Source organism: Sordaria macrospora, chromosome 1 (assembly GCF_033870435.1).
Source record: "Sordaria macrospora chromosome 1, complete sequence".
In the NCBI taxonomy this organism is placed as follows: domain Eukaryota; kingdom Fungi; phylum Ascomycota; class Sordariomycetes; order Sordariales; family Sordariaceae; genus Sordaria; species Sordaria macrospora.
This window is the reverse complement of record NC_089371.1, coordinates 1,945,603-1,971,377: the sequence shown is the minus strand read 5'-3', so window position 1 is coordinate 1,971,377 and position 25,775 is coordinate 1,945,603. Positions and strand designations below refer to the sequence as shown.

At 53.4% G+C, this 25,775-nt stretch overlaps 8 protein-coding genes across 8 annotated transcripts; 3 read left to right on the top strand and 5 right to left on the bottom strand.

The window, feature by feature from the left end:
• The first annotated feature begins 1,003 nt into the window (after positions 1–1,003).
• SMAC4_05390 (uncharacterized protein) lies at positions 1,004–4,799 on the top strand. The gene has a single exon (XM_003347043.2). It carries the CDS (start codon positions 2,277–2,279, stop codon positions 4,110–4,112), a length of 1,836 nt encoding a protein of 611 aa, XP_003347091.1. The 5' UTR covers positions 1,004–2,276; the 3' UTR covers positions 4,113–4,799.
• Positions 4,800–5,598: 799 nt separating this feature from the next.
• On the bottom strand, positions 5,599–7,979 carry SMAC4_05391 (uncharacterized protein). Its single transcript, XM_066090281.1, has 5 exons — positions 7,613–7,979; positions 7,515–7,550; positions 7,128–7,295; positions 6,733–7,044; positions 5,599–6,655 (listed from the first exon to the last, which is right to left on the bottom strand). Exons 1-5 carry the CDS (start codon positions 7,635–7,637, stop codon positions 5,895–5,897), a joined length of 1,302 nt encoding a protein of 433 aa, XP_065945537.1. The 5' UTR covers positions 7,638–7,979; the 3' UTR covers positions 5,599–5,894.
• A 582-nt stretch (positions 7,980–8,561) lies between these two features.
• Positions 8,562–9,179, bottom strand: SMAC4_13027 (uncharacterized protein; the record flags this gene model as incomplete). Its single annotated transcript, XM_066091221.1, has 1 exon — positions 8,562–9,179. One exon carries the CDS (start codon positions 9,177–9,179, stop codon positions 8,562–8,564), a length of 618 nt encoding a protein of 205 aa, XP_065945536.1.
• A 770-nt stretch (positions 9,180–9,949) lies between these two features.
• On the bottom strand, positions 9,950–13,968 carry SMAC4_05392 (uncharacterized protein). Its single transcript, XM_003347045.2, has 2 exons — positions 13,042–13,968; positions 9,950–12,983 (listed from the first exon to the last, which is right to left on the bottom strand). The coding sequence occupies exons 1-2, from the start codon at positions 13,515–13,517 to the stop codon at positions 10,439–10,441; spliced, it is 3,021 nt and encodes a 1,006-aa protein (XP_003347093.1). The 5' UTR covers positions 13,518–13,968; the 3' UTR covers positions 9,950–10,438.
• Positions 13,969–14,878: 910 nt separating this feature from the next.
• Positions 14,879–16,068, bottom strand: SMAC4_05393 (60S ribosomal protein eL21). Its single transcript, XM_024655339.2, has 3 exons — positions 15,913–16,068; positions 15,806–15,853; positions 14,879–15,615 (listed from the first exon to the last, which is right to left on the bottom strand). Exons 1-3 carry the CDS (start codon positions 16,014–16,016, stop codon positions 15,285–15,287), a joined length of 483 nt encoding a protein of 160 aa, XP_024511239.1. The 5' UTR covers positions 16,017–16,068; the 3' UTR covers positions 14,879–15,284.
• Positions 16,069–16,290: 222 nt separating this feature from the next.
• Positions 16,291–17,207, top strand: SMAC4_05394 (40S ribosomal protein uS4; the record flags this gene model as incomplete). Its single annotated transcript, XM_003347047.2, has 3 exons — positions 16,291–16,395; positions 16,586–16,684; positions 16,799–17,207. The coding sequence occupies exons 1-3, from the start codon at positions 16,331–16,333 to the stop codon at positions 17,205–17,207; spliced, it is 573 nt and encodes a 190-aa protein (XP_003347095.1). The 5' UTR covers positions 16,291–16,330.
• Positions 17,208–17,684: 477 nt separating this feature from the next.
• SMAC4_05395 (uncharacterized protein) lies at positions 17,685–19,124 on the bottom strand (the record flags this gene model as incomplete). The annotated part of the gene is made up of 1 exon (XM_003347048.2): positions 17,685–19,124. The coding sequence occupies one exon, from the start codon at positions 19,122–19,124 to the stop codon at positions 17,685–17,687; it is 1,440 nt and encodes a 479-aa protein (XP_003347096.2).
• A 481-nt stretch (positions 19,125–19,605) lies between these two features.
• On the top strand, positions 19,606–25,552 carry SMAC4_05396 (uncharacterized protein; the record flags this gene model as incomplete). Its single annotated transcript, XM_024655340.1, has 2 exons — positions 19,606–19,840; positions 19,908–25,552. 2 exons carry the CDS (start codon positions 19,606–19,608, stop codon positions 25,550–25,552), a joined length of 5,880 nt encoding a protein of 1,959 aa, XP_024511240.1.
• Between the last annotated feature and the right edge of the window lie 223 nt (positions 25,553–25,775).

The following is a 25,775-nucleotide window of genomic DNA, read 5'->3' as shown; positions in this document are numbered from 1 at the left end:
GCAAGCTGAAGGCCGCGTACAGACCGGCTGCCAGGGCACGGGGCACGTCGTGAGACCGCTGTCCACCACCGAACCAGAGCCCCGGAGCGACCTCCGCTTCCACTGGCCCGTCAATTATCCCGTCCTCTCCAACAGCCAAAAGATGACTGTTCACTTGTCGATAGCAGTTGTTGTTGGCTCGCCGACATCTGTCGCGAATCAGTGCAGACCAGTGCCGAGCCCTCGGTTACTGGCCCTGATTGCCAACTCATCCATGCAATCCTATGCCAGGTTCCATGCGAGCGAAGCAGGTACGGGTTTTGGATGAAAGGGACAAATTGGTAATGGGAGAACACATGTTTACACATGTTGACACATGTTTTCTGCCACTGCCGCAGCATGTACCTGTCGCAATAGGGCCAGTAGGGAGATGATGCAGCCGACACATCTCAAGTTTAATATCGGCGATGCCATGGCCTGGAGCCACTTGGACCCCTTCATCACCAAAGCCGTCCAAAAAAAGGCACGGCCCCGTTTTTGTTTCGGTGTTTCAATCTGTCGCTGTCCATGCCGGCGTCCAGTGTTGAAGCGTCCTTCTGCTCGGTTGTTTGAATCCTGCGGGCCGGGAAAGATTCGGAACAGGAGGCAGGAGCAGGCCCCATCCCCAGCCTGGTAATTCGAGCCACATGGGCACATGACATGCAGAAAAAAAGAAGTCGGCCCAGGAGACTCGCATCCACTGGCCTTGCTGAGGCTCGCACCAGCGGTCAGCAACCCCAAAATCTCCGACTTTTTTCGACGGACCGGGCCCCCAAGCTAGAACCGGCTAGGGATCATGGCTTTTGAGGCCCGACTTGCCAATCGTGGGGGAAGTGACGGCAAAAAGGACCAAAAGGGCGACGGTCAAACATTTACATGTGGAAGCCCATCCCCCTTTGGGGTTGGGGCCTTGTGCGAGGTACCGTCTGCTAGCAACCGATGATGCTGTGTCATCCAAGCCCCGTCCCAGCCATTGCTACCAGGCACGATCGACAAAGAAAAGACGGACAAGTTGAAGGGGAAGCTTTTAGGTGACAGGATGGCCCAAAAAGCAGCACTCTGGCATCACGGGCGACGGAATGAGTAAGGACGAATGGAGGGTGTCGCAGCGGAATGTACAAAAGCAAGCTCATGGTCGACTAAAAGGGGGAAAATGCGGGCCGCAGATGCCACACTTGCACGCCCACTTGAGCCAGTTACAAAGCCCCTGATTGGTCGCCCCGTCTGGCTGCTGCTTATGGGCCCCGCCGTGCCCGCCATTTTGCGGGTTCGTGGTTGCGTCACAGCGAACATGAGTGGAAGCGTGGAAAACGAAGGGCCCAAGTGTCTGTCGGTGATCTCGTCTCCCAGCCCGACGGCTGCTGCCAGCCTGCCACAATGCTACGCGCCCATAGCGCACTCGCAGTCGAACACAGGGCACAGTACGCAGAGGCACACCGTGGATTCACAGTTCAGGTGCCAAGGGATGCTCATTGCTCCCGCCCGTCCAGCTGGCACCAATATACCACCACCAGCTCACCCTCTCCATCAAAGTCTCGGTCTTTCTCCCTCTCACTTTCTGTCTCATTGTTTCCTGTTTCTCCTGTTTCCGACTTACCTTCTCCATCTTCAGTCGGAAAACCTCATACGAGCCAGTACCACCTACGTGTCCAAGACAAAGCGTTCTCGCAGACTGCCATCCCATCGACAGCAACCGTCTCGCTGCCATCCATCTTACACCGCAACCCAGCAGCACCGCGCCTACCAAAGTGGAACTCGTGACATCGGATCCGCTCTTCTTCAAAGTCCCTCAGACTTTCCGCTACAAGATCATTCGGGCCTGCAGAACATCAAAACCCTCCAAGGACCCGTTCCCTTGTCGTCACTTGCCCACCAGCCTTTCATCCCAACATTTCTACGAACATTATCTGCAAGCAGCACCGGCAAAGACAATCCACTAGGATATACCACAGCTCACCCATCGTGCAACTTTCAGTCAACAACCCTTATCTTACGACGACAAACGGAGTCAGGGTTTTATTTTACAGCTAGACCCTCAACTTTACAACCGTATATACATTGGCCAGGGCCAGGGTATAAAGAAAAAAGTTCGAAAAATCTGCGGTGGACTTCTTGGTGTGGCATGACGGATGACATCAACCCACTAAGACCACGAACCACACCGACTTTGGGCGCCAGTGATACCTACTTGGCAACCTCTTCTTCGCTCTCTCTCCTCACTCGAACCCCTTCAACAACCCAGTTCATCTTCTTCCACCATGTCGTCCTCTGCCATGACCAGGATGGGCGCCGACTCGTTCCTGCCTTCGGGTTCTATCGACACCAGCATGCGCTTTCCTCTTCCCAGTCTAGGCGATTCCTCGTCCTCGCTCATCTCTCCCCTGGCGTTGCCCCGAGGTGCCGCCGGCTACTTCGATCTTGCCTCAGTGACGAGCAATCCCACTCTGCAGGCGCCTTCCAAGCTTTCCGTTCCCGGACGCCACGTTTATTCACCACTGTCTCCCAACTTCCGTGGCCCTGTCGCCAGTCACATGCCACAGTTCATGTCGCCCAACCTAACGCCCATCCAACAAGGACTCCAGTATCAGTTCGAACAACAACGATCTACCAGCGTCCCTCCTAACCTGCGACGATCCAAGACAGGCCAGGCCACAAAAGCCCAGTTCTCGATTCTCTCCCCGCCACTAACGACATCGATGGATGGCATGAGTGCTTCCCCTGGCGATGCCTTCTCCGGGGTTTCGGTGCCGGCTATCAGCTCTGTCTCTGCCGGACAGGCCCGCTCGGCTTCGGCGGACGCTCTGAACGCACCCTCAAATGCACAGATGGTCCGGCGGCTGGTCCAACAAAATGGCCGGATAAGAGAAGCTTGGGAAGCCGAGCGCAAGTACTTGGAAGCCAACAGGGAGCGCGCTGAAGAAGTGTACAAGGAGGAACGGGCCCTCATGGAGGAAGAAAGGGCGGAATGGGAAGCTGAAAAGGCTATACTGTTACAGCAGATTGAACAGCTCCGGCAACAGGTAGCTCATCTGGGAGGACAATCCAGCAACGCGAACCTGGCGGCCCTGGCGGCTGCTCATGTCTCTAATAATGGAATGATCGGCAACGTCCGCTGGGGTGAGGTTTCACCCGAGAGCATGAGAAGCTCACGGTCTTCTCAAGGAAGCACGCAACAAATGCCAGCTCAGCAACCGGAACAGCCCTTTCAGACTACTTCTGTCAGCACGATACCCGGTCCTCAGGGTCCCGTAGTAGCCGACTCTATGGCCCAGTCTCCCGAGTTGCGTCCTACCAGTCCCGCGCCTGTCGTCGATGTCCAGGCAATCCACCCAGAGCTCGAGGGAATTCCCATCAAGGCCAACTCGGTTCAAAAATCGACATTCACCGACGGCTCCGCAGTGGAAGCGCTCAAGTCCCCAACCAAGACTCCGTCACCACCCCCGGCGTCTAACATGCCCGAACCTGACGTGCCTGAAGCCAGGTCAGAAAGCCCGACAAAGGAGCAAACCAAGCAAGTCCTCAAGGCAGAAGCGTCGGTTCGTCTCACCATGCATGCTGGTCATACCCCGAGCCACTCTCTCTCCGTCCTTGCGACCGCAACGTCTTCTGGGGTCGGTACCATCAACAGCAGTGGTAGCAACACGCCCACTTTGCAGCACGGCGACGATATGACTAGCCAAGCGCTTGGAGTAATAAGCGAGCAAGAAGGCACCAATCAGCTGGCTGAACAGGAGTCAGGGATTTCTGAAGATCCTCCTGCGGCTTATGAGCCCGCGGAGGATCGTCCTCTCAGAGGTCCATTGATGGTTAGGAACATGCCTGCCCACGACGAGATCTTCTTCCGTAGGCTTTCCGATAAGCTCGAAGAGGTCAGCAAGGACACCATGGCAGCCCTTCCTTCTGTTCTGAAGGATGCCGTTGTTGATGACGGCGAGCCGGGGCCATTGAATGCGGAGAACCAGTCTGGCGATTCGAGCAAAGGGAAAGAAACCGGCAGCGGCTCTAAGAGCGGGGATGAAGCGGAAATGGATATCCCTCTCAAGCTGAGGCGCAACAACAACTTTGGCGCTCCCTTTGGCGAGTTCAAGTTCTGAGGGCCAACGTTGAACACAAGCCTGCCACTTGGCAACATTTCTTCCTGTATCTACTTACACACAGTACCGTTGGGTAATCTGTGTGATTTTCTGTTTTGTTTTTGGTCCTTTTTGTTTACACGGCGTTTGAGGTGTCTACACTGGGACTTCCCCATATCATTATACCCCCTTTTACGTCGTTTGACGAACCGATCGAGTTTATTTGATTCTTTACTATCTCACTCTTGGATACACACACACGCACACACACATGCAACATGATGCACATGAGGAACAGAAGAAACAATGATAGACTAGCAGCGACAACCTTATTTTCGGCATTAATGCGAGGGAGACTGAAACGCTACAACACTATAAAGAAGGCTTCTGTCGATTCGGGGGTGGCATTATAGAATGGTAATAGGGGAGCATACATAAATGGGAAGATTGATACCAGCAGCATACGGTACCCCTTTGGGACATGAAGCGACACAGTTATTGGCGGTCGGTGGCATTTATGGTGGCTTTACTTTATACTCAGCGAGGAAGCACCGCCATGCCTACCGCGCCCATCCACAGATAGATAGCAGCAACTTGAATTAGTAATGAACAATTCTATCATCATCATCAAGCATCAAAAAGCGAAGCAGAACTTGGACAGCCCACAACCAAAGTGGCTCGTCACCGCCGCATGTGAGGAAATCCTGGACTTCCTGGAACGGAAAAGCTCTCTCTCAGGAGAAGCAAAAAGAGGAGCAGACTGCAGAAGAGAGAAAGAAACATCGAAGTGGGACCGAGAACGTCCAATAGAAGCTTCTTTGCGACACTGGCTCGACTGGGTCCTGGCTGGGTCCGCCTTCTCTCGGCTCGGGCCGATTGGAAAGAGTTGGAAGAGGCTGGTGGAGTGGTGGCAAGCTGATCTGATCGGACCGCAACCTCCCCGTCTTCAAGGTACCTCTCTGTACTCTATAGAAGCCTGTAAGCGAGATTGACTGACTGACTGACTGACTGTCGGTAGCGGCGGCAGCTGGCAAGATAGGGACGTACTTGTAGTGAGGAGCAGTCTCGGAGTGTACATAATACCGTTCACGTAATTGACCTGTGATGTGAGAACAGTGCCCCGCTAGACTCTAGAAGCCTGGACGGACAAGAAAGAAAGCCGTGGTGTCCTTGCTGGACTGGCTGGATAAAGACGATGAGATCGCTGTTGTTAAAACACGTCGGCCTTCTTGCTAGGTCTATCTGCCTGCGGCGAAGGTGTAGTGTAGTGTATGTTGTGGACACAGTAGCTAAGAGGGTCAGCACTTATTGACATATCTGTCGTCATCACTTGTCGAAGCCTGAATCACTACTGGCTGGGGATTTCCTCCGTCTCCCCCGAGGATCGTACCCCGGAAGATCACAGGCTGGCTACTTTAAGGAACCTGACGAGGAACACCTGCAAGCTGATAAGAGTTAAGCGTCATGGGTAATATGATTTCACAGACCATCGTCTCATCAACCAGAATCTGGATGTGTGTTTGTCAGATAATATTAGCAAAAACGCTATCCCGATGATACTATTCGTTTCTCAGTGATATCTCCCATCCGCTAGAGATGGCTCTCCGAAGCCACAAATACCCATATGTCCGTGTTAAGAATCTCGCTGTTGTTTGAAACCTCCCATCCATGGGCTTTGCTCCATCGATCGCCACTCCTAAATCGCATTCCCCAAGGTGTCGTTGCTCCCATTATCATCATATCATCACTACCGCCCACCGCCGCCGCCGCCGCTGTAACCATGATACCAACTTGCCCTCTCAATCAAGACATCTTCTTCCCCATCAACTCCGCCAACTCATCCAGCAACTCCACCGTCTCCGCGGGACTCGCAATCCACGCTGTCGTACCCACGCTTCTTGCCCTGAAATCGTTCGCGCCCGCACTAAGGAACTGGTCGCCCACATGCAGGGTATTCTCAGCCTTGATGATCCCTTGAGGACCCGAGGGTTCCTTCTGCGAGAACCACCTTTGACAAACCGTAACACCCCAGCTCTTGTCGCCAATGTCAACAAACACGTCCCTTCCACCATTGAAGGCACAAAATGGCACTCTCCTGCTCCGGCCCACGGGACTGAGCTCGAGGGCCTTCTGAACAAGCAAAACCGTCTCCTCCAGGCTCTCGCGCGGGATGCGAATCTCCGGTGAAACAGGGATGATGCCGACGGCGCGGTCTTTGCGCATAAGCGTGGCGGGCAGGTTGAGCGTCTTGATGCAGTCGCCCAGGGTGGACTCTGCTACGTCCAGGAGGTCGGTGATGTCCTTATCCTCCCATTTGTCCATCTCGGGGGTTAGCCAGCGCGAACGCGGGACGAGCGTCAGGAGGTCAGGCGAGGACGAGTCGAACTCGAAGAGATAATTGGCTTCGCCACCCATGACGACCAGAGACTGCTTTTGCGAAGGGGTCAGGTCGGCGCTGTTGGCCATGGCGTCCAATAGTCCGTGCAGGCGTGCGTAGTAGCGGTCGGCGGTGGTGTAGCCTGCTGCGGTGACGATGCCAATTTTGACGTTTTTGCGGAGAAGGTCTGGATGGGAAAGGGGAAGAATGTCAGTACGTCTGTTCACAGATAGGGAAACAAAAGGTGAGAGTCATTGCACTAACCTAGTAGTCGAGGAATCACAGGACTGGTTGGTTCCAAGCTCTGGCCATCGTCGTAAAGTGTCACGTCACCATCAAAAGTAGCGAGCTGAAGAGTTCCGTAAGTCGTCACCGCCATTATCTGGGCCGAGTTGAGGATCAAGCGGATGTCGTTGAAAGACGGCGACACAAAGCGGCGTGATGAGATATGGCGCTTGTTGTCCTGAAACTTGAAGGCCGCTTCGAGCGGCAACCGCGTGAAGAAGGGTCCGATACCGGGAACCAGGAGCTTGAGCTTGGATGGGAATGGATTTTCGGCATTGTTTTGGTGGGCAACTGATGATGGTTGATTAGATGTTAAACGTTCCTGTATCAAAAGGGGTCGACCGAGTGAGGCCGGGAGTATCGGCTCTGCTTACTATGGTCATCGATCATGGCTTCGATATCCCGGAAGATCTCGCTGTATCGCCTGTGAGCTTCTTCTCTCGTCTGAGAAAGCGTATCGACGCTGCTATCCGGATCTTCGAAAACACCATGAGGCTGGGAGTAGAGGACGAATGGGACGGCTAGGAGTGCCTTGGTCCATTCTGGTAAAGAGTGTTAGCCGGAGTACATAATTTTGCCTTGCTCTTGTCGATCGACAAAGACACTTCACAGTTCTTGATGTGAGTGAAATGGCCAAAGATGACCTGGCCTATAGCCTCTGCCAGAGGGTGCGATGGGAAAATTCAGCAGCTAGCTGGAAGTAATGCCATTGTACAATCCGTGGGTACATTCTTAGACTGGCGAAAGGGCTCAAGCTGTACCTATAAATTGATCCCGCCTGTGGGTCTTGAGGGCATCTACAAGAGAGAGCCGTTAGCTGCCAGTGATTTCAGCGATGGGCAAGGGCGGTAGAACACACATTCAACACGGTACCGTGTAGTCATCTTGAGATGTGAAGTGACAGACGAAGCTAGAGGCGGGTAGTCTGGTAGTTGGGATGAACTATGGGAAGAGGAGTAGTATTATGTTGTCACTGTCTTTATGAAACCGAACGACGGTGACGGCTGCTACGTGCTTGCGACACAACACGGGAAGGTATATTAGTGGTATAAAGAACTGCGGGTGTATGCTTTACTTTTGGAGCGAAATGAATGACAAGCTGTTGGATTCGGTGAGCAAAGGAAATGAGAAGAGGTACAACAAGAGAGGTGTGTAAGGTATCATGTACGGGATATATATGAACACCTCATTCAGCTTCGGTACGCTAGTGACTCCGACTCTCCTTCCTTTTGTCACCTCGACGTCTTCCTTGGCAGGTGCCGTTGGCTGCCGGGGCGGGCGTGGACAGCGGCGGTGCCCGATACGGCGCCGGCCAGCTGACCTGCCTTCCCCCTTGTTACTGGAATCCCCGGCCCCGCTCCCATTCAATATCCCAACTCCCGAGATCTCAGGAGGTTATCTACGGATTTATCAGCCTACGGGCCAAGTTGACTTCCTTACCTAACTTCCGTGATGTCACTGGGGATAGTCATCTATCGGTAAAGCTACGACTCCAAATCTAGGGGTAAAGCGGGGCTTCCCCAGTGCCGTGTGCCCGCTACACAATGGGCCCCATCGCATGCCTTGGCATTTCCATCTCCAATTCTACCATTTACCGTTCACCAAACATCACAAAGATCTGACAACGGACATCCATGCAACATTCCACAAAGTCTCGAAGGGTCGAAATTAAAAGAAGACGATGATACAATTAGGACGTTGATCGATAGAGCTAACTACGTATAGGACAAGAAGATAAGAACCCGAACCAAACCAACTCCAACACCTAGACCACCATCGGCCCCCCCCTCCAAAGACCGCCTAGCAGTCTAGCACCCCGTCGCGCTGGCCGTCTCGGTGCGTGTCAAGCACCCCTCCGAACACGTCGTGGTACACCCCTGAACGTACAACAGCGTCTTGACGGTACATCCGCACGGCACGTTCAACGTCGACCGGACCTGGCACGTCGGCACAGGACAGCGAATTGGCGAGCAGTCAGCCGGGCTGGTCGTCTTGGTGACCGTGGGACATGGCGTTGTCGACGTTTTGGTGGGCTTTGGTGGGAGCGTGATGATACTCCAGCTGATGGTGGTTTGCGTGTAAGAGGTGGATGTAGCACGCGTGGTTGATGTGCTTGTGCTACGCACGATAGTCTTTGTGCTGGTGGGTCTGGGCGGCGGCGAGGTGGTGGTTGTGGTAGTTGAAGTTCGGGTTTGCCATGGTGGCCAGCGGCGGGAGGAGGTGCTTGAAGAGGTGGTGTTTGCAGGGCATGTTAAAGCACTTGTCTTGAACTCGATGCTGCATCCGCCGTATGGACAGTCGGCTTCGCAAGGGGCGATTAAAGTCGCCGTGGGTATCGATGACGGGCATCCGCATGGGTTGCGGACCGTGCTGACGAAGGCACAGTCGGTGAACTGGCATGTCTTGCCGCACCCGCGGTTTTGCATCGTACGAGTGACGGTAGGGCAGGGCGTGACTTCGGGCGCTCCTTGAGCGGCGACAAGGCCGGTCAGGAATCCCATGAAGAGGGTGGTGGTGGTGGTGAGCTTCATCGCTGTTGATTCTTATCGAGGGTTGGGTTAGCTGGCCTTATACACAATCATGTCTCTGTCGTGCTCTCTTGGCTCACCTAGGTCTGGTTCAACGATTTGTTTCAGTAGGCTCTTAAAGTTGACAGTCACCGTGAAATCTACTTGCGTTCTCTCCCAGTACCCGGGTTGGAATCACTGTTTAGATATATGAACTTATACCATTTGAGCCACGATCATAAACTCTCTTTTCAAAACCCCAAGCTGATCTCAAGGGGGACATCCCTCCCGGGATTACGGATGATCAATATGAATCCCTCCTGTGTTCCGTATCTGCATTCTGACATCTATCCTCCCTCGTTACCACTCAAGATCGAAGAAATTGTATAGGATGCCAGGCAAATGTTGACATATGTAATTCGAATCCTCCCCGGAACCAGGAAAAGGCCCACATTCTTGCTAATATGTCCCAAAATGATCGAAAGGTACGGCTCCGCGATCCTGATGGTCTTCTGGAGATCTGGATTACCTCCATGCCCATATAGATTGTGAAGCTCTTCACAGAAAGTGCACTTTATGTGTCTTCGCCTACATCATGTCTGAAAAACAAGGTTTGTCATATAGGTCCTATATGAAGAGATGATCAATCCCTGAAAAAGTCGCATCTTTAATATCAAGAATGCGGAGGCGTACGAGTAAGGCCGTAGAGACTGTTCGCCTCGTGCCGAACTCAGGCTAAAAGGAGGCTGAATATCTTTGCTCTGGATTTTGTAGTGTCCGATATGCCTACATCATAGACAAGCAAGCATTAACGGAAATGCGGCTTATTACCCGCCATCAACAGTCAAGACAAAAGAAACCAAGCCGTGGCGAAGCCCTAAAATGGAAAGCAGGCTCACCTAACACACCGGCGAAGGAAGCGGTACCATGTTACAGTATGAGATACGAATGAGATATGGATATTTGTACCCCTAAACCCTATGATACTTCCCAAACGCCTTGCACCACACCCCGATGTTACTCTCTAGCACCATACAACGAAAATACAAATACATTGTAGCCACCAGGCCGGCCATTTTCCAGCCTTCGCTGTACTGTGATTTGTGCCAACAAAGTCTGCATTAATCCCATACTCCAGTGAACTCCCAATGCATGGTACCAGTTGGTTCGTCCAACAATCAAGGCGATGCCCTCTTGTCAACGCTACCGTTGGCTGTAGGAGCAGGGGTTGTGTCAATATCTTCAGCCGGGCCGGCATCATCCATCCACGCCGAGAACTCATCGTCGTCGTCAACGCCGGCTGAAAGCGCCGGCGATAACGTCTTCACATTTTCGTGCCCCTCCTGGCTTGTAGTTTTTGAAATACGAATTGCCGGTGCCGAATGCTTGGGATACGTTTTCGAACCGATGTCTTCTTGCGCAGAGTTATCGACTTCACTTTGCCTCTTGGCTTCCACAGTGTCCGCTGAAGGCTTCGAAGGTGATGTGTCATGAGCCTCGCTCATCGGTGTAGTCGGTTCTGATTCCGCAGGAGCCGCGACGACAAGCATATTCACGTTATTGCCGTCATCGTCCAGCTGCTGCTCCGCACGGTATTGACGACGCTTTGGGAGAGGCGGAGGTGGGACAGGGCGGCGCTCGAGCTTGTGATCTTGGTCTTCAGGTGTGCTCGATTTACGTTGCTGCAGTGAATGGTCTGGAGGCGGTATCGGTTTGCGCCTTGGGATACTGATAGATGTTGCATTCGACCTTCTGTCTGGCATTGGGAGTGGTGTTCCTGGAGGCGGAAGCGGCTGCCCTCGCCCCATAGGCTGATTCAAGTCCAGCCCCGATGGATGATCATCCGTGAAAGAAGCACTCCTGCCCGGTGGGCCATCGTTGTTTGTGTGTCGTTGTAACGCATTGAGCCCCCAGCGCTTGGCAGATGCAGCCGCGTTGGTAACAAAAGCGGCGGCTAAGGCAGCCTTTTTCCCGGAGTCTGGGTGATTCGGCGTCCCTGCTCCCGATGTTGATGACACCGTATCTCGCCGGGCAAAAATACCCTTGATGGTCCCAGTTTGACTCTTCACAGAACCCCTTATCGACGAGGCTGGAGACCTCGGCCTGCTTTCCTCTTGGCTGCCTGCGGATGTGGCCGTGTTCCGTCTTGCCTGGTTCCTCTTATCAAAATCTTGCAAATCTTTCTCCGCATCTGTAGCTTCAGAGGAAGATGACCCGGAAGACTGGCCTGATGACTTGGATGTGACGGACGGCCTCAGGGGCGAGTGAGGTGGCTGTGGCCGTGTTGGGGATTGTGCCTGGATAGACAACGTTGCCATTGCTGATGCAGCAGCGCTTTCGTCAGGTGGTGATGATGATGGTTTGAAGACGTCGGCATTAATGGCATCTGTGCTAACCGTTGGCGTCGGAGGATGAGTGATCGAAACAACCCGGATCGGAGGCGGTATATGGGTTTCACTCTTCGTCTCGGTTTTGAACTCGCTTTTGTTGTCTGTGCTCAATGAGGTCGTAGATGCAGAATAAGTATCCCCTTTGGCCTTGGTTGTCATCCTTCCAAAAAGGCTAATGGACGGTTTCTTGTCCAAGGTCTTCTCAAAGCTAGACATGCTATGGCTCTTTTCGACGTGCGGCACATCGTGGTCGTGCCCGTCGTGGGTAGCCTCCAATCGCTCCACCTCGTCCAGATCGCCTTCTTGCGCCGCAGCTGTTTCCAAGTCCATGGTTGATACAACAACATCATCATGAAAGATACCACCTCTCCATTTCTTGTGTTCTGTATTGAAGAAAGGCATGTCATCCCAGAAGGGTAAGACAAGGGTCTCGGCCATGACCTCCTTGATTTGCTTCTCGATCTGGCGGAGAATAACGGTGTAGGTGATCTGTCTGGAGCTGACAATTGGTTCGATTGTCATTTCCATCTTCGGTGCCTGCTGGAAAGAGAACCATAGGCGGTTACTGGGTGGGGGCTTGATCTTGAATAAGACATGACCTTCGAGTTTCCGTACAACCACAGCAAGGACGAGATCGACCTCTCGTGCCTTGAACCGCGCGCCTAGATCGATCCTGGCTGTTGCCGCAACCTCCAAGCGGAAGTTGCCAGTGTATCGTACATCTGCCTCAATGCAGCATTCACCCTCAACGGTCAGATCCCGCAGCCGTGGATTTGTGATGAATGGCGCCGACTCTCCAGTATCAATACCTTTGATGGCAATTTTGGAAAGAAATGCCGGTCTTTTAACACGAGAAATCTTCTTTGTAAGCTTCTCCCGTATCGCGTTCTCTATGTCCTTGGTCTTGTAGATGCCCAAGAAGATACGTCCAATCATTGCGTTGAGCCAACGTGTTTGCATATGTTCTTCTGACGAATGCAGTCTCTGCACCAAGTTGATGATGTTCTTAACCTCAAATTGGATAGGAGACGGAACCTCGTTTCCGGTGTCCAAGGCCTGCTGTTCCTGATTTCGTAGCAAGGCGAAGTAGAAGTCTTCCTTTGCAGAGCAGTTCTCGGAAAAGAGGTAGAAAGGTTTCGAGACCTGACTATCCGGCCCTGTTTCCACCCCGTCCGTCTTGCGCGAGAGGCATATGGCGTTACGCTTGATGTACAGCTCACCCTCTGGGGTGACTTCCTCGCCGGAGTATATGCTGACTTCATGGTGCGCTAGTGCGACAACGTGCCGTACTTCGAGTTGTTCGTCGTCGTCAAAGAGCATAAGATGGCCGTGTCTATAACAAGCGTCAGGATCCAAACCATATCGGAAGCCAGAATGATAATGTCACGCACCTCAGGACAACATAGAAGACGTTGCCAGCCTTCTTAGGGCGCTGGCTGGGACCGTTCTTGTGGTCAATGGGACTCGGACTGCTGGACTTTCGGTCGAAGATGCTTCGATACATTGTCTGGTAGACACTGGGACTAGGGGCGGCGACGGTGGTGGAGCCGACTGGTGTCGACCGCTCGATGGGCTTCGCGTTGATTCCCATAGGCGTATACTCGCGGCAGACTGCAAAATACCCGGAAGCGACACCATCGTCGTGATGGGCCACCCGTGGTTTGCCATCTTTCTTCTGCTCCGCCTTCAGCGCATCAAGATCGTCGCCAGGCTGGATCAAGTCGTCGGCTTCTGGGTCGTGGTGCTGGTCGGCATCTGGGCGGTAAGGAAACGAGAAGTGAGCATGAAGTAGAATGCAGACCACCAACAATGGTAGAAATGTAAGGCCTCCGAAGAGGTATATCAATAAGAAGACGGTCCAACCCATGGTTGTTTGAGTTGCCGTTGGAGGAAGGTTGTGCACTGCAGTGATCGAGTCCAGAATGCGGTCATGCAAGATGTGCCAAGACAGGAAGGACTGACAGCGGTCGCTGGTGCTCGCCGTCCGTTGTGTCCACTGTCCTCAGGTTGGCTAAGTACCTGCTCAGCAGATCAGAACAGAAGATTTGCAGTTGCATTGATGCGGACTCGAACTCAGGGCTCGTAGTCGCAGTTGCACGGCGAAGTCATGAGTTGTAAGTTTGCGTTGCGCGCTCTCTCAGACAAACAGGAAACGGAAGCGGAAGTGGGCGCGGTGGGTTTGAAGGTGGAAGGAACCAAAGATGACGGATGGCCTGCAGCTGAGTTCTGAAAAGGCCACACTCACTACCTACCCTGGCACGGCACAGACAGGACACCGAATGGAAACTCCAAACCGTGCCCCGGGAATGTGGCAGGCCAACAAAGTCCCAAAAACTAACCGAAAACTGACTAGAAGCTAGATATAACAGAGCCAAGGAATTAAACGGTCGGTTCCTATTCCTGTTCCTGTTGGTGACAGCATCCCCGTCTGGTTTGTACAAGTGTCAAAGGTGCCAACGCTTTGGTTTGGGACGGGGTACGTATTGTCTGGTGACATCTTCATCCTCTGCCTGCCCCTGCACCAGTGCTTTCATCGGGTCTAAAAGGGTAGTTTAAGCCACATGTTTAGGAAGGCCTTATCAGTTCCCCGCAATATCCCATTGGCCAGATCTGCTTATCCTGCCGAGCCACATGCAACGGACGCCTCGTCAACGTCAGAGGACCAGGACGAGACCAGGCAAATCCTTGACGGTTCGCGGCAGGCACTCAAAGGACGAGATTCCAAAAGTCTAGAGCAAGCCTGTTCGACATTCCACATGAACCTCAACCCCACAACAGATCTGTCATCGATCGTATCTGGAGGACCGCTTCAATCCTCCACCTTCATCTACCCAGACCATACTTGCCGAGGTTTACAATCTGACTGAATAAATATTCTTATGGGAGCAGCGCTCAATCCCGGACAGGAACATAGGCTCCGGCAACGGACATCCGAAAGACACAGTCCGTAAATTCAGCAAGGCTGATTTCAGTTGTTTTGTGAGGGGATTGTGTAAAGCCGTTCTGGTCAGGTTTGGGTGTCAAACTATCCCGGTTCAAACACTCAGTTGGCTCACAACCACTCCATCAGATGACGCCTCTGCCTACCGACTTCCAAGTTTAGCTCCAACATGAACCTCCCGCTATTTCGATCTGCTCGCATATCTGTCTCTTCCGTTTGCAAGTAAACACTTTGAGCGCTCTAGAAAATTCACAGTACTGGTGGTGCGAAGCTGAACGCAAGATTTGGCCCGGTGGAGTGGTTCGTCACATTGCTCTATTTGGGTATCTCTATCAACCGCGAGGTGCTAGGTCGAGAAGCAGAAACCGCACAGCCAGACAGGGCTCGAATTGTCTGTCCCTCCAACTCGCCTGGCCAGCGGGATTCGTCTTTGGCGGAGTCCATCCGATCACAAGTTGGCTCGAGGCTCAAAAGCACGTACACCTGATCAGGGGGAGGCGCACCGAGCCAGTTCTCGTGTGGTTTTGGTTTTGGTCATGGTCATGCCACTGGTATTTTTGATTCCTATAAGCATTCCCGCATCCCAGACCAAAAAATCCATGCAGGAAATCTTTCCGTGCCGAACGCGATGAGCCCCATGCAAAGAGAAACCAAACACGCCAAGTCTACCACCACTCCGATCCCAAGAGTACTTTAGATAGTGGTCTCGTAGGCGACGGGGGCAACGGTCTCGGGCTTGTTGTCGACAACGGAGATGGTGCGAGCCTCACGGGGCTGGAGGGGCTGGCGCTTGAGGTGGACCTGCTTGCCCTCAGCCTTGGCCTGCTTCTTGAGCTCGGCGTTCTCCTTGACGCGGCGAAGGAAACCCTCGCGGGAGCGGGAAGGCTGGATGTGCTCGATGCGGACGTTGATGCGCTTCTCGAGGTAACGGTGCTTGACCTTCTTGTAGATGATGATGCCGACAGCGGACTTGGTGACGTTGTAGATGACACCAGTCTTGCCGTGGTAGACCTTGTGGGCCATACTATTCGATGTCTAACGTCAGTTTCATGATTCGCTCGAGTATTTTCGCGGTAGTCTTCGTCGTGAATCGCATTCGGATGTGACCCCCCTCTTTCGAAATCCCGATGTTTCAGAACCCCAACATATTCCGCATCCTGGTGTTTTTTCGCAATCGCAATAGTCGCAAGAGTGTGGAAATGGTCGTCGCTTACCCCTTCTGGACAGCACCGTTGACCTTGATATCGACGATGTCGCCAACCCTAGCAAAAAGTTAGCCATGACGTCCCAGCTACCCCAATTCGTCGCTGTCGCAACATACTTGTACTGCTTAAGGTAGGTCGAGAGACGGATCATACCCTTCTCGCGGAAGTTCCGCGAGAAGGCGTATCTCGTACCAGCACGGAGACCTGCGGCGTGACCCATCGTGACGATTCGGCGTGTATGGGGATGCTGAAGACGGTGGTTGCTGCGGGCGTCAAATTTGGACGACGAATTTGTGTGCAAGCAAAACTAGGTCTCGATTTCCCGTTGCATGACTAAGCAAGGTGGGCAAAGCTCGGGCCAACCACCAACCTTCAAGCGTTAGGGCAAGCGGATTTGTGCCGGCAAGGCTGCGTGCACGGGCCACCACAAACCCTCCTCCAGGTGGTCCTTTGATTTTCTTACTTCGTGAAAACGACTTTTCGAAACTTTTCGCTGTCAGTCGACGATCTTTTGAGAAAGCCCCCAACAACAAGATGGCGCCGCTTTCCTACTCGAAGACCGCTAAGGTCCCCCGTCGCCCCTTCGAGGCCGCTCGTTTGTGCGTCTAAGTTTGATTCCGAACTCCTTCCAGACGGCCTCTGCGAAGCGACAGCAATTGCAGCGGGAGCAATCATCTCCATGTTCTTTGCGCGTGCGATCGCTCGCATGCCTCAAATCACCGGCCACTGAGCACGAGCTAGACTCTGCTTACGTCGATTGTGATCATTCGACTAACTTTCGGACCTCAGGGACTCCGAGTTGAAGCTCGTTGGCGAGTATGGTCTTCGCAACAAGCGTGAGGTCTGGCGCGTTCTCCTGACCCTCTCCAAGATCCGTCGTGCTGCCCGGTAAGTTCTTTCCACACCCCGCTCCGTTCTTCAGCAAAATAAGCCCAGAAATGGGTCATTGGCGCTGTGGAATGATCAGCCAAGAAATCGCAAGATTGCTAACTTCTGCTACAGTCAGCTTCTTACCCTCGACGAGAAGGACCCCAAGCGTCTCTTCGAAGGCAATGCCCTCATTCGCCGTCTCGTTCGCGTCGGTGTCCTTGACGAGTCCCGCATGAAGCTCGATTACGTCCTTGCCCTCAAGGCCGAGGATTTCCTTGAGCGTCGTCTCCAGACCTGCGTCTACAAGCTCGGCCTCGCCAAGTCCATCCACCACGCCCGTGTCCTCATTCGCCAGCGCCACATCCGCGTCGGCAAGCAGATCGTCAACGTTCCCTCTTTCGTTGTCCGTCTCGACTCCCAGAAGCACATCGACTTCGCCCTCACCTCTCCCTTCGGTGGCGGCCGCCCCGGCCGTGTCCGCAGAAAGAAGGCTAAGGCCGCTGAGGGCGGTGAGGATGCCGAGGAGGAGGATGAGGAGTAAATTTGAGGCGTCTATCTTCGCGGGTTGGGTTTCACCTGCATAGCACCGGCTAGGAAAACGGGTCTTGGAAGGTTCATTTTGCCTCTACATCATGATCACGGCGTTCGTGTAGTCAGGGATCAAAATGCATGAACGGTTGGCACTGAAATACGTGTCTGGAAGTCAAGAAACCTCCGGATCTGAAGGCACCCTTCAGTCTCAATAAATACACCATCTTCTTGTTGAAAGCTCGAAATTGCCAGGCTCGTCTTTCTATGTGGTGTATGTCCGATCTAGTGTCCATTACGATTGGCCTTTGCAGCAGAATATCCCCGAACCAATCGCTCCATGTCCCTTTCTGAATTAATAGCCTTGTTATGTTTTGGAAATCGGCCTATTCGAGCGCTGCATACGGCATGATCGGTTGGGCATTCTCAAGGTGCGGCACTGGGGTATCATTTTTTAAATATCAAACACTACTGCATATAGACCTGCTCTTTACTTGTCCCAAGCATCTGCCTTCTCGCTTGCTGCTATACCTGCCTCCCCGGTGCAGTAACTATTCTTCACAAACTGATGACAGCAAGCGTAGCCCCATCTTAAGTCCGACCACCAACTGCCCCAAACCGATGTGTGATTGTTGATGTAGACGTCCTCGGGATACTTGGACTTGCCGACCTTCTTCGGTGCCCCCTTGATCAGGCCGGCCTCGTCATACTCCACAAAGGCTTCGTTCTCCTTAATCGTTTCCCGAAGTGCGTCTGGAATGACAGGGTTTGTGCCATATTGGCTCGCCAACTCTTCGACCCTCTTCCTCCGCTTGGCCTCGCGCTCCTCGGATTCCTTCTTGCGTAGGATTTCACCAGCAGTCGGGTTGGCTTGTAAATGCAGGCTGGTATCGCCCGAGCGCTCTTGTGCCTCCCATGCATAACGCTGGGCCTTTTCGAATTCCGCTGCTTCGCCAGAAGCACGAAGGAAACTCTCCTCAGCGAACAAGGCGGCTGACTTGTCGGCTATAGCGCCGGCGTCGACAAGGGCGCGCTTCTTGGGGTTGTATTTGGCCGAGTCTGAATCCAAGTTAAGTAGGTACTTCGCCGTGTCCTCGCGAATACGCATGGATTGCTTTGTCGTAGCGCGATCGCGTCCCATATCCGACTCCTCGTCGTACTTAAAGCCCGACTTGTCGTCCTCGGCACCCTCTCCTCCCTCCCCGTCTGGCGACTTCTTGTCTCCTCCCTGTAATGCCTTTCGAGCCTCTTCCATCATGTTGTATTCCTCCACCACCTCCATGTACTGTTTGGGATCGTACGCGCTGTACACGTCTCGCTTGGCCTCGTACCCCAAATTCACGTCGCGCACGATTCGATCGGCCTGGATGTCCTTGCCAGTCACCTTGGCGCCGAACTTGCGTGGCCGCTCGAGACAGTCCTTCTTTTTGTGGCCCATCGCGCCACAGTTCTCGCACGCGCCCTTGACCCATTTTGTCCTCGCCGGACCGGCCTTCTTGCCCCGGGCGAGAAGCGCGGCGGCTTGCGCAGCCTTATCTTCCTCCTGTTGCCGGGCACGCTGATGGAGAAGGGAGTCCCCTTCTTCATTGTCCAGGCCACTGACGTAGAATGGTTGTTTGCTGATATAGGATGGTATGTAGATGTTGTCCTCCTTGCGGGCAGCGCCAGCACCGGTTTCCGATTTGTCGGCTGAGCTTGGGGCAGCCATGGCCTGCTGCTGCTCACGCCTGTTCGGTGGCGGGGGAGGCATAATTATCGTGATTATTGATGAAGTGGCCTGACAGCTTTGAAGGAAAAATGTACAGGTCGAAAGTTGACCAGGAGTCGGTGTTGACGATGAGAAAGGTTGTTGATCCCAAGACTCAAGGTAAGTTGTTTTGCTCAATGTCGTTGTTGGGTCAGAGTTCTGCGGCAGGCAAGCGGCGTCCATGGAGATCAGCAAGTCAGTGCACCTTTTACTCTTTTGGTCCAAGACCAGTTTGTCATCTTTAACCCTAACCCGCTCTTTGGGATCCCCGTCAGTTCAATGAATCCTGTTCGCATCATCGCCTTGATTCCGGTTCCAATGTCAAAGAGCCCTCATCACATCCCAAAAGCTAATGTCGGTGTTCACCTCATTGAACCCCCCGGGATGGATGTCATAAGGACGACTACTCAATAGCTGACGGCCTTGACTAGAACCCGCCAATTTGGGTCAGCGTCGCATCACGTGTTCTGGCGTCACTAGTCGTGCGCGCTCGACAACCTTCATGACGCGCATGCCCTCCTGAACGAAACAACCGGAAAAGCGTGTTCTAAGGGAAGCACGTCGCCACATCGGGCAGCCGGAGATCTTCAAAGCCTTTTATTATCACTTCATATTGCTCCAGAAACATTACAATGAGCATCTGGCATCTCCAGCAGCCGGAATCATGGATGTTTTTCGGGTTCGATTGAACTGTATAGACCATTACCAGGCTACACGAACCGAGTACGATCCTCAGTTTGGCCAAGATGTGCGCTTTTCGCATTCGCGGAAGCCCCCAAAACTCCCTGTCATTCGAGTGTTCGGATCGACCGAAACGGGCCAGAAAGTGTGCGCTCATATTCACGGCGCCTTTCCCTATTTGTACGTCGAGTATGACGGAAGTCTGGAAGTCATTAAGGGTCAGTGTTCCCCCGTCTCTACTGTCATTCTCCGCTCAAAGTGTCCACCGTCTGACATATGTCTTAGCCAACGAATACATTTCGAAATTCCGTGCATCCATAGATCATGCCCTAGCTGTCAGCTACCGCAAAGATCCTCTTCACGATCGGCCCTTGTATGTAGCACGGATCACGCTGACGAAAGGTATACCGTTTTATGGCTTCCATGTGGGATATCGCTTCTATCTCAAAATCTACCTATTCAACCCGGTGGTCATGTCACGTCTGGTTGATCTCCTTCAACAGGGTGTTATCATGAGTCGGAAATTCCAACCATACGAGGCACATTTACAGTATCTCCTCCAGTTCATGGCTGACTACAACTTGTACGGCTGTGACTACCTGGATGCGGCAATGGTCACCTTTCGAGCACCTGTACCGAAGCACGACGAAAACATCAATGATCATGAAACTGGAAATCGTTGGGACGATGCGACGATTCCTTCGGAGTTCATTACAGACGACTACAGCCTTCCTCGGGCTAGTCACGGTTCCCTTGAAGTAGACATCTGTGCCGAGGATATCCTGAACCGGAAGAAAGTCAAAGAGCGAAGGCTGCATCATAATTTCATCGAAAGGGAGCAGCCGGTTTCAAGTCAAGAGAAGCTGGTGCACAGCATGGCTGGGCTTTGGACGGACGAGACGAACCGCAGGAAGAGGCGTATGGGAATAACAGATCCTGAAATCAATCCTTTTCCTCCGGACGTTCTAGTATCAATGTCTGCGGACCCACGTCAATCACAGGTGATGGGGTGGGTCCATGAAGCTGAATACCGTGCTGGTATTCAGCAACAGGTTGTTCAGGAGCAGATCACTGTTGCAGATGGATGTGAGAGAACTTTCTCCAACTTTGTGCGCCCAGTTCCCTTTGAGGAGACCGTTAAGACGACTCTGGAATCAGTCGAAGACTTATACCAAGACAACCTGAGCCAAGCACTGCAAATTGAAGCCGAATTGTTTCACATGAATGCAGAGCCACTCAGCAGCGTTGACGTCGACGAGCGAGTTATCTTACAGCTAGCAGGCGAGCGGATTGCAACCCGTACTCCTCTCGAGCATGCGGACAAAATCTCACCGGGGGAACCCATCAATGGTGTTGGAGAAGGATTTGGTGTCGGGGACTTGATGACATATAAAATGGGTGAGCGGCGCCGTGTACACCAGCCCCGAACTTCCATCCGTCATAAACTCTTCAAGATTGCCAAGGCTTACTCTTCAAAACCACCAGCCAATGTCGGTAAACAAGTCGGGGCTCTTGGTCCTGGCGAGCGACAACGAAGATCTCTTAAGCATCCCAGGCCGCCGGGAGAAGTTGATCACGATGCACCTGCAAAACGTCAGATGCTCCAAGCTGATGCCCCCATGGAGGCAATTCGCGGGAAGGCCGAGGCTCCGCAAAGCGATGCGGAAATGGCTCCGAGAAAGGCCGAGTCAAAAGCTCGAGAGGCAGCTCAGTCAGGACCTCAGAGAAGACCTCAGGGTCACCCTCCGGAAGGAGCTCATGTAGAGTCAAACAAGAGGGTTCAAGAGAATGCTCAAGCAGACGCCCATGGGAAGGCCCAGCACGAGCCTCGGGAAGACGTGCTGGAACACTTCGAGACACAGGGCCGACGCAAGACACAGGAGGAAAAGATCCGAGACCAGACTCAACAAGAAGTACAGGCGGAAATTCCAGAAGACTTAAAATCTATGAAGCCTGTTCAGACAGTTCAGCCGTTAAAACTCAGTACTTATGATAAAGCGAGAGAGGAATTCTTGGCGAATGGTTCGAAGGTCGAGCCACAAAAGCCTAAGGCATCTCAGCCCACGAAGTCTGCTCTGAAGCAGAGCTCTGCGTCCCAGGGTCGTTCATTCAATTTTCCCGTTGTGAAAGATCCACAGGATCCCAGCACAAGGGCGCGACTGAGCCAAAAGAGTGGTTCGCAGAAATATGAAGAGAAAGTTACCAAAAAGCAGCTTGCCTTCGACCCTCAACCCACCATTATGGGGTCATCGGCTCAGGCGAAGCCCAGTCAGACTGATCCCAACCTGAAATCAGTATCCAATCCACTTGTACCGGCCCCTGCGGCTGCACCTCCGGTACTCTTGTTGAATGGCTCAAACAAAATGTTTGTCCTGGAGAGTAAACCTCCGTCCCTGACCGAGGTCCGTCATACCATGCAGGTACATGGCCTACCTGATGTCATCTATCAGGGTGCATATTACAGCAAAGACGAGGATGTTCCTCCAAAGCCGAGAGAGTATGCAGGCAGGGAATACCGACTTGACGGCAGCTCTGTCCCTTGGCTCCCCGATTTCGACCCGACTGGAACATCGCCGGCGACATTTGGCGGGAAACCAGCCTCCGGTGCCGACTGGCCGATGCTGGAGGCTGTATACGAGGCACAACAAGAGGAATGCGCCATGCGGAGCTGGGAAATAGCAGAGCCTCCTCCCTCTTTCAAAGAAGTCAGTAAATGGTGGGCAGATAAGGAAAAGGCTCGCAGTACATCCCGACCTCGTTTCAAGTCTTTAAGGATCAGAACCGCCCGCTCGCAAGTAGCAGGCGCGACGCCGAAGAACAAGCATGGCTTCAGATATTCCGAAAAGAAAAAATCCCCGAGTGTACAGCATCAGGCACAGTATATGAGCACTATGAGCCTAGAGGTTCATGTCAACACCAGGGGCAAGCTAGTACCGGATCCTGAAGAAGACGAAGTGCAGTGTGTTTTCTGGTGTCTGCGGTCCGACGAGAACGTTCTCCGTGAAACTCAGGCGCCGGACAACACAGTACGAGGCATTGTTGTCTTTTCGGAGGATGGACTGTTAGCAGACAAAATCCAAAAGTACACATCAGTGCCAGTGGTGCAAGAAACAACGGAACTCGATGTGATGCTCCGGATGGTCGAGATTGTACGGAATCATGATCCGGACATCTTCACCGGCTATGAGGTGCACGGTACCTCCTGGGGCTATCTTATTGAGCGGGCGAGGATAAAGTACGACTTCGATCTCTGCGATGAATTCTCACGCATGAAGTCTCAGTCAAATGGGCGTATCGGCAAGGATGCAGATCGATGGGGCTTCAACACGACATCTTCGATTCGGATAACCGGACGGCACATGATCAACATCTGGAGAGCCATGCGAGGCGAGCTCAACCTTCTGCAGTACACCATGGAGAATGTTGTGTGGCATCTGTTGCACCGTCGAATTCCACATTACAACTGGAAAACATTGTCAGATTGGTATCTCAGCGGGCTGCCAAAGGATCTGAACAAAGTCCTCCGGTACTACCTGACGAGAACCCGACTCGATATCGAAATCCTGGAAAAGAATGAGCTCATTGCCAGAACAAGTGAGCAAGCAAGGCTGCTCGGAGTTGATTTCTTTTCTGTCTTCTCGCGAGGATCGCAGTTCAAAGTTGAGTCCATCATGTTCAGGATAGCCAAGCCCGAAAACTTCCTGCTCATCTCTCCAAGTAGGAAGCAAGTGGGTGCGCAAAATGCTCTGGAATGTCTTCCTTTGGTGATGGAACCACAGAGCGCCTTTTACAGCAGCCCGTTGCTCGTTCTCGATTTTCAGAGTCTGTATCCCAGTGTCATGATTGCCTACAACTACTGCTATTCGACCTTCCTTGGGCGTATTGTCAGCTGGCGAGGCACCAACAAAATGGGCTTCATGGATTACAAGAGGCAAGAGGGACTTCTCAGTCTACTCAAAGATTACATCAACATCTCCCCAAACGGTATGATGTACACTAAGCCTCATATTCGCAAGTCCTTGCTTGCGAAGATGCTTACCGAGATTCTCGAAACCCGCATCATGGTCAAGTCCGGGATGAAGCAAGACAAGGATGATAAGGCGCTTCAGCAACTCCTGAAAAACCGACAGCTGGCGCTGAAGCTTCTTGCCAACGTCACGTACGGCTACACTTCGGCCTCGTTCTCGGGTCGTATGCCCTGCTCTGAAATTGCCGACAGCATCGTCCAAACCGGCCGCGAAACCCTTGAACGCGCCATAGCCTTTATCCACAGCGTCCAGAAGTGGGACGCCGAGGTTGTCTACGGTGACACCGACAGTCTCTTCGTCTATCTCAAGGGCCGCACGCGCGACCAGGCCTTTGACATCGGGCAAGAGATCGCCGACGCCGTCACCAAGATGAACCCGCGCCCCGTCAAGCTCAAGTTCGAAAAGGTCTACCACCCGTGCGTGCTCATAGCCAAGAAGCGCTACGTCGGCTACAAGTACGAGTCGCGGGATCAGACGGTGCCCGACTTCGACGCCAAGGGTATCGAGACGGTCCGCCGCGACGGCACCCCCGCCGAGCAGCGGATCGAGGAGAAGGCGCTCAAGATTCTCTTCGAGACCGCCGACCTCAGTCAGGTCAAAGCCTACTTTCAGGAGCAGTGCCACAAGATTATGCGCGGCGCCGTCTCCGTGCAGGATTTTTGCTTTGCGCGCGAGGTCAAGCTGGGCACGTACAGCACCAGCGGCCGCGGGGGGCCGGCCCCGGCAGGAGCGCTGATCGCCACCAAGAAGATGCGGGAGGACGCGCGCGCGGAGCCGCAGTACGGCGAAAGAGTGCCGTACGTGGTGATGGCCGGCGCACCCGGGATGCGACTGGTGGATCGCTGCGTGGAACCGGAGGAGCTGCTGAATAACTCGCATGCTACGCTGGATGCGGATTACTACATCAACAAGAACATCATTCCGCCGCTGGAAAGGATCTTCAACTTGGTCGGCGCCAACGTGAGGACTTGGTATGAGGAGATGCCCAAGGTTCAGGTTTTGAGGAAGGTGGTGGAAGATGATGACGCTGCCGCTGCCGCCGCTCCCAAAGGACCATTGATGGGATTGCTAGGGGCGTCACCAAGCAAAAGGGGTGCCGGCAGCGCAGCAGCAGCGGCGGCAGCAGCGGCAGCAGCAGCACTAGAGGCCGAGGAAGTCTTGGGAGAAGACGGCGAACCCCTCCCCCCCGACGGCGCATTCGCCCAAGCCCAAGCGCGCAAAACCCTCGAAGCCTTCCTTGCCACCACCATCTGTACCGCCTGCGGCGTCAAGATCAAGCGGCCGCTCGGTATCGGGCTCGCCCGCGAGCTGGGCATCATGCTTGACAACGAAGAAGATGCCGAACCGGACCGAGGCCTGCCGCTCTGTCGACGGTGTGCTTCGGATCCGCCCACTTTGTTGGTTGACATGCAGACCAAGGTCAGCAGAGCTGAGAAAAGCTACGTGGAGATCATGAAGGTGTGCCAGAGCTGTAGCGGCTTCGCGCCAACGGAGGAGGTCCCCTGCGATAGCAAGGATTGTCCGGTGTTTTACTCAAGGGTGAAGCAGAGGACGAAGATGAACGCGGAGAAGAGGGTGATGGAGCCTTTGATTAAGTTGTTTGGGGATTTGGAGCTGGGTAAGGGTGGTGGTAGTGAAGGCGAGGATGAGGATGAGGATGAGGATGAGGATGAGGATGGTGAGGAGGAGGCGGTTTGGGAGCAGGAAGAGGCGGGTGAGGTGATTGCTGAGGGTGAGATGGAAGTGCAGGAAGATGCTGGAACGAGATATGAAGAGGAGGAAGCAGAGGGCGAAGTCATTGTTGAGGGTAAGCGTAGGGCTGTGAGTGAGGAGCAGTCCGAGAGGCGAGAGATTCTGGACAACAGGTTTAGGGGCCTGAAGGCGGCATCTCTGGACTGGTAGTCGAGCCTAGGGAAGTCGCTTGGACTGGAAGGGTTATGCAGACTTGTTTGGCTCATTTTTACCTCACCTTGAATATTCCATTTACTCTGACAGCTACTGATGGTTTGCTGGCTCATGGGTTTGAACCGGTGGAATAGTGGTATAGCGGTTCTGTACATCATCCAACCTTTCATGGTATGGACTACATGATCTTATAGACATTTCCAATCCTGGTCGACGGTGA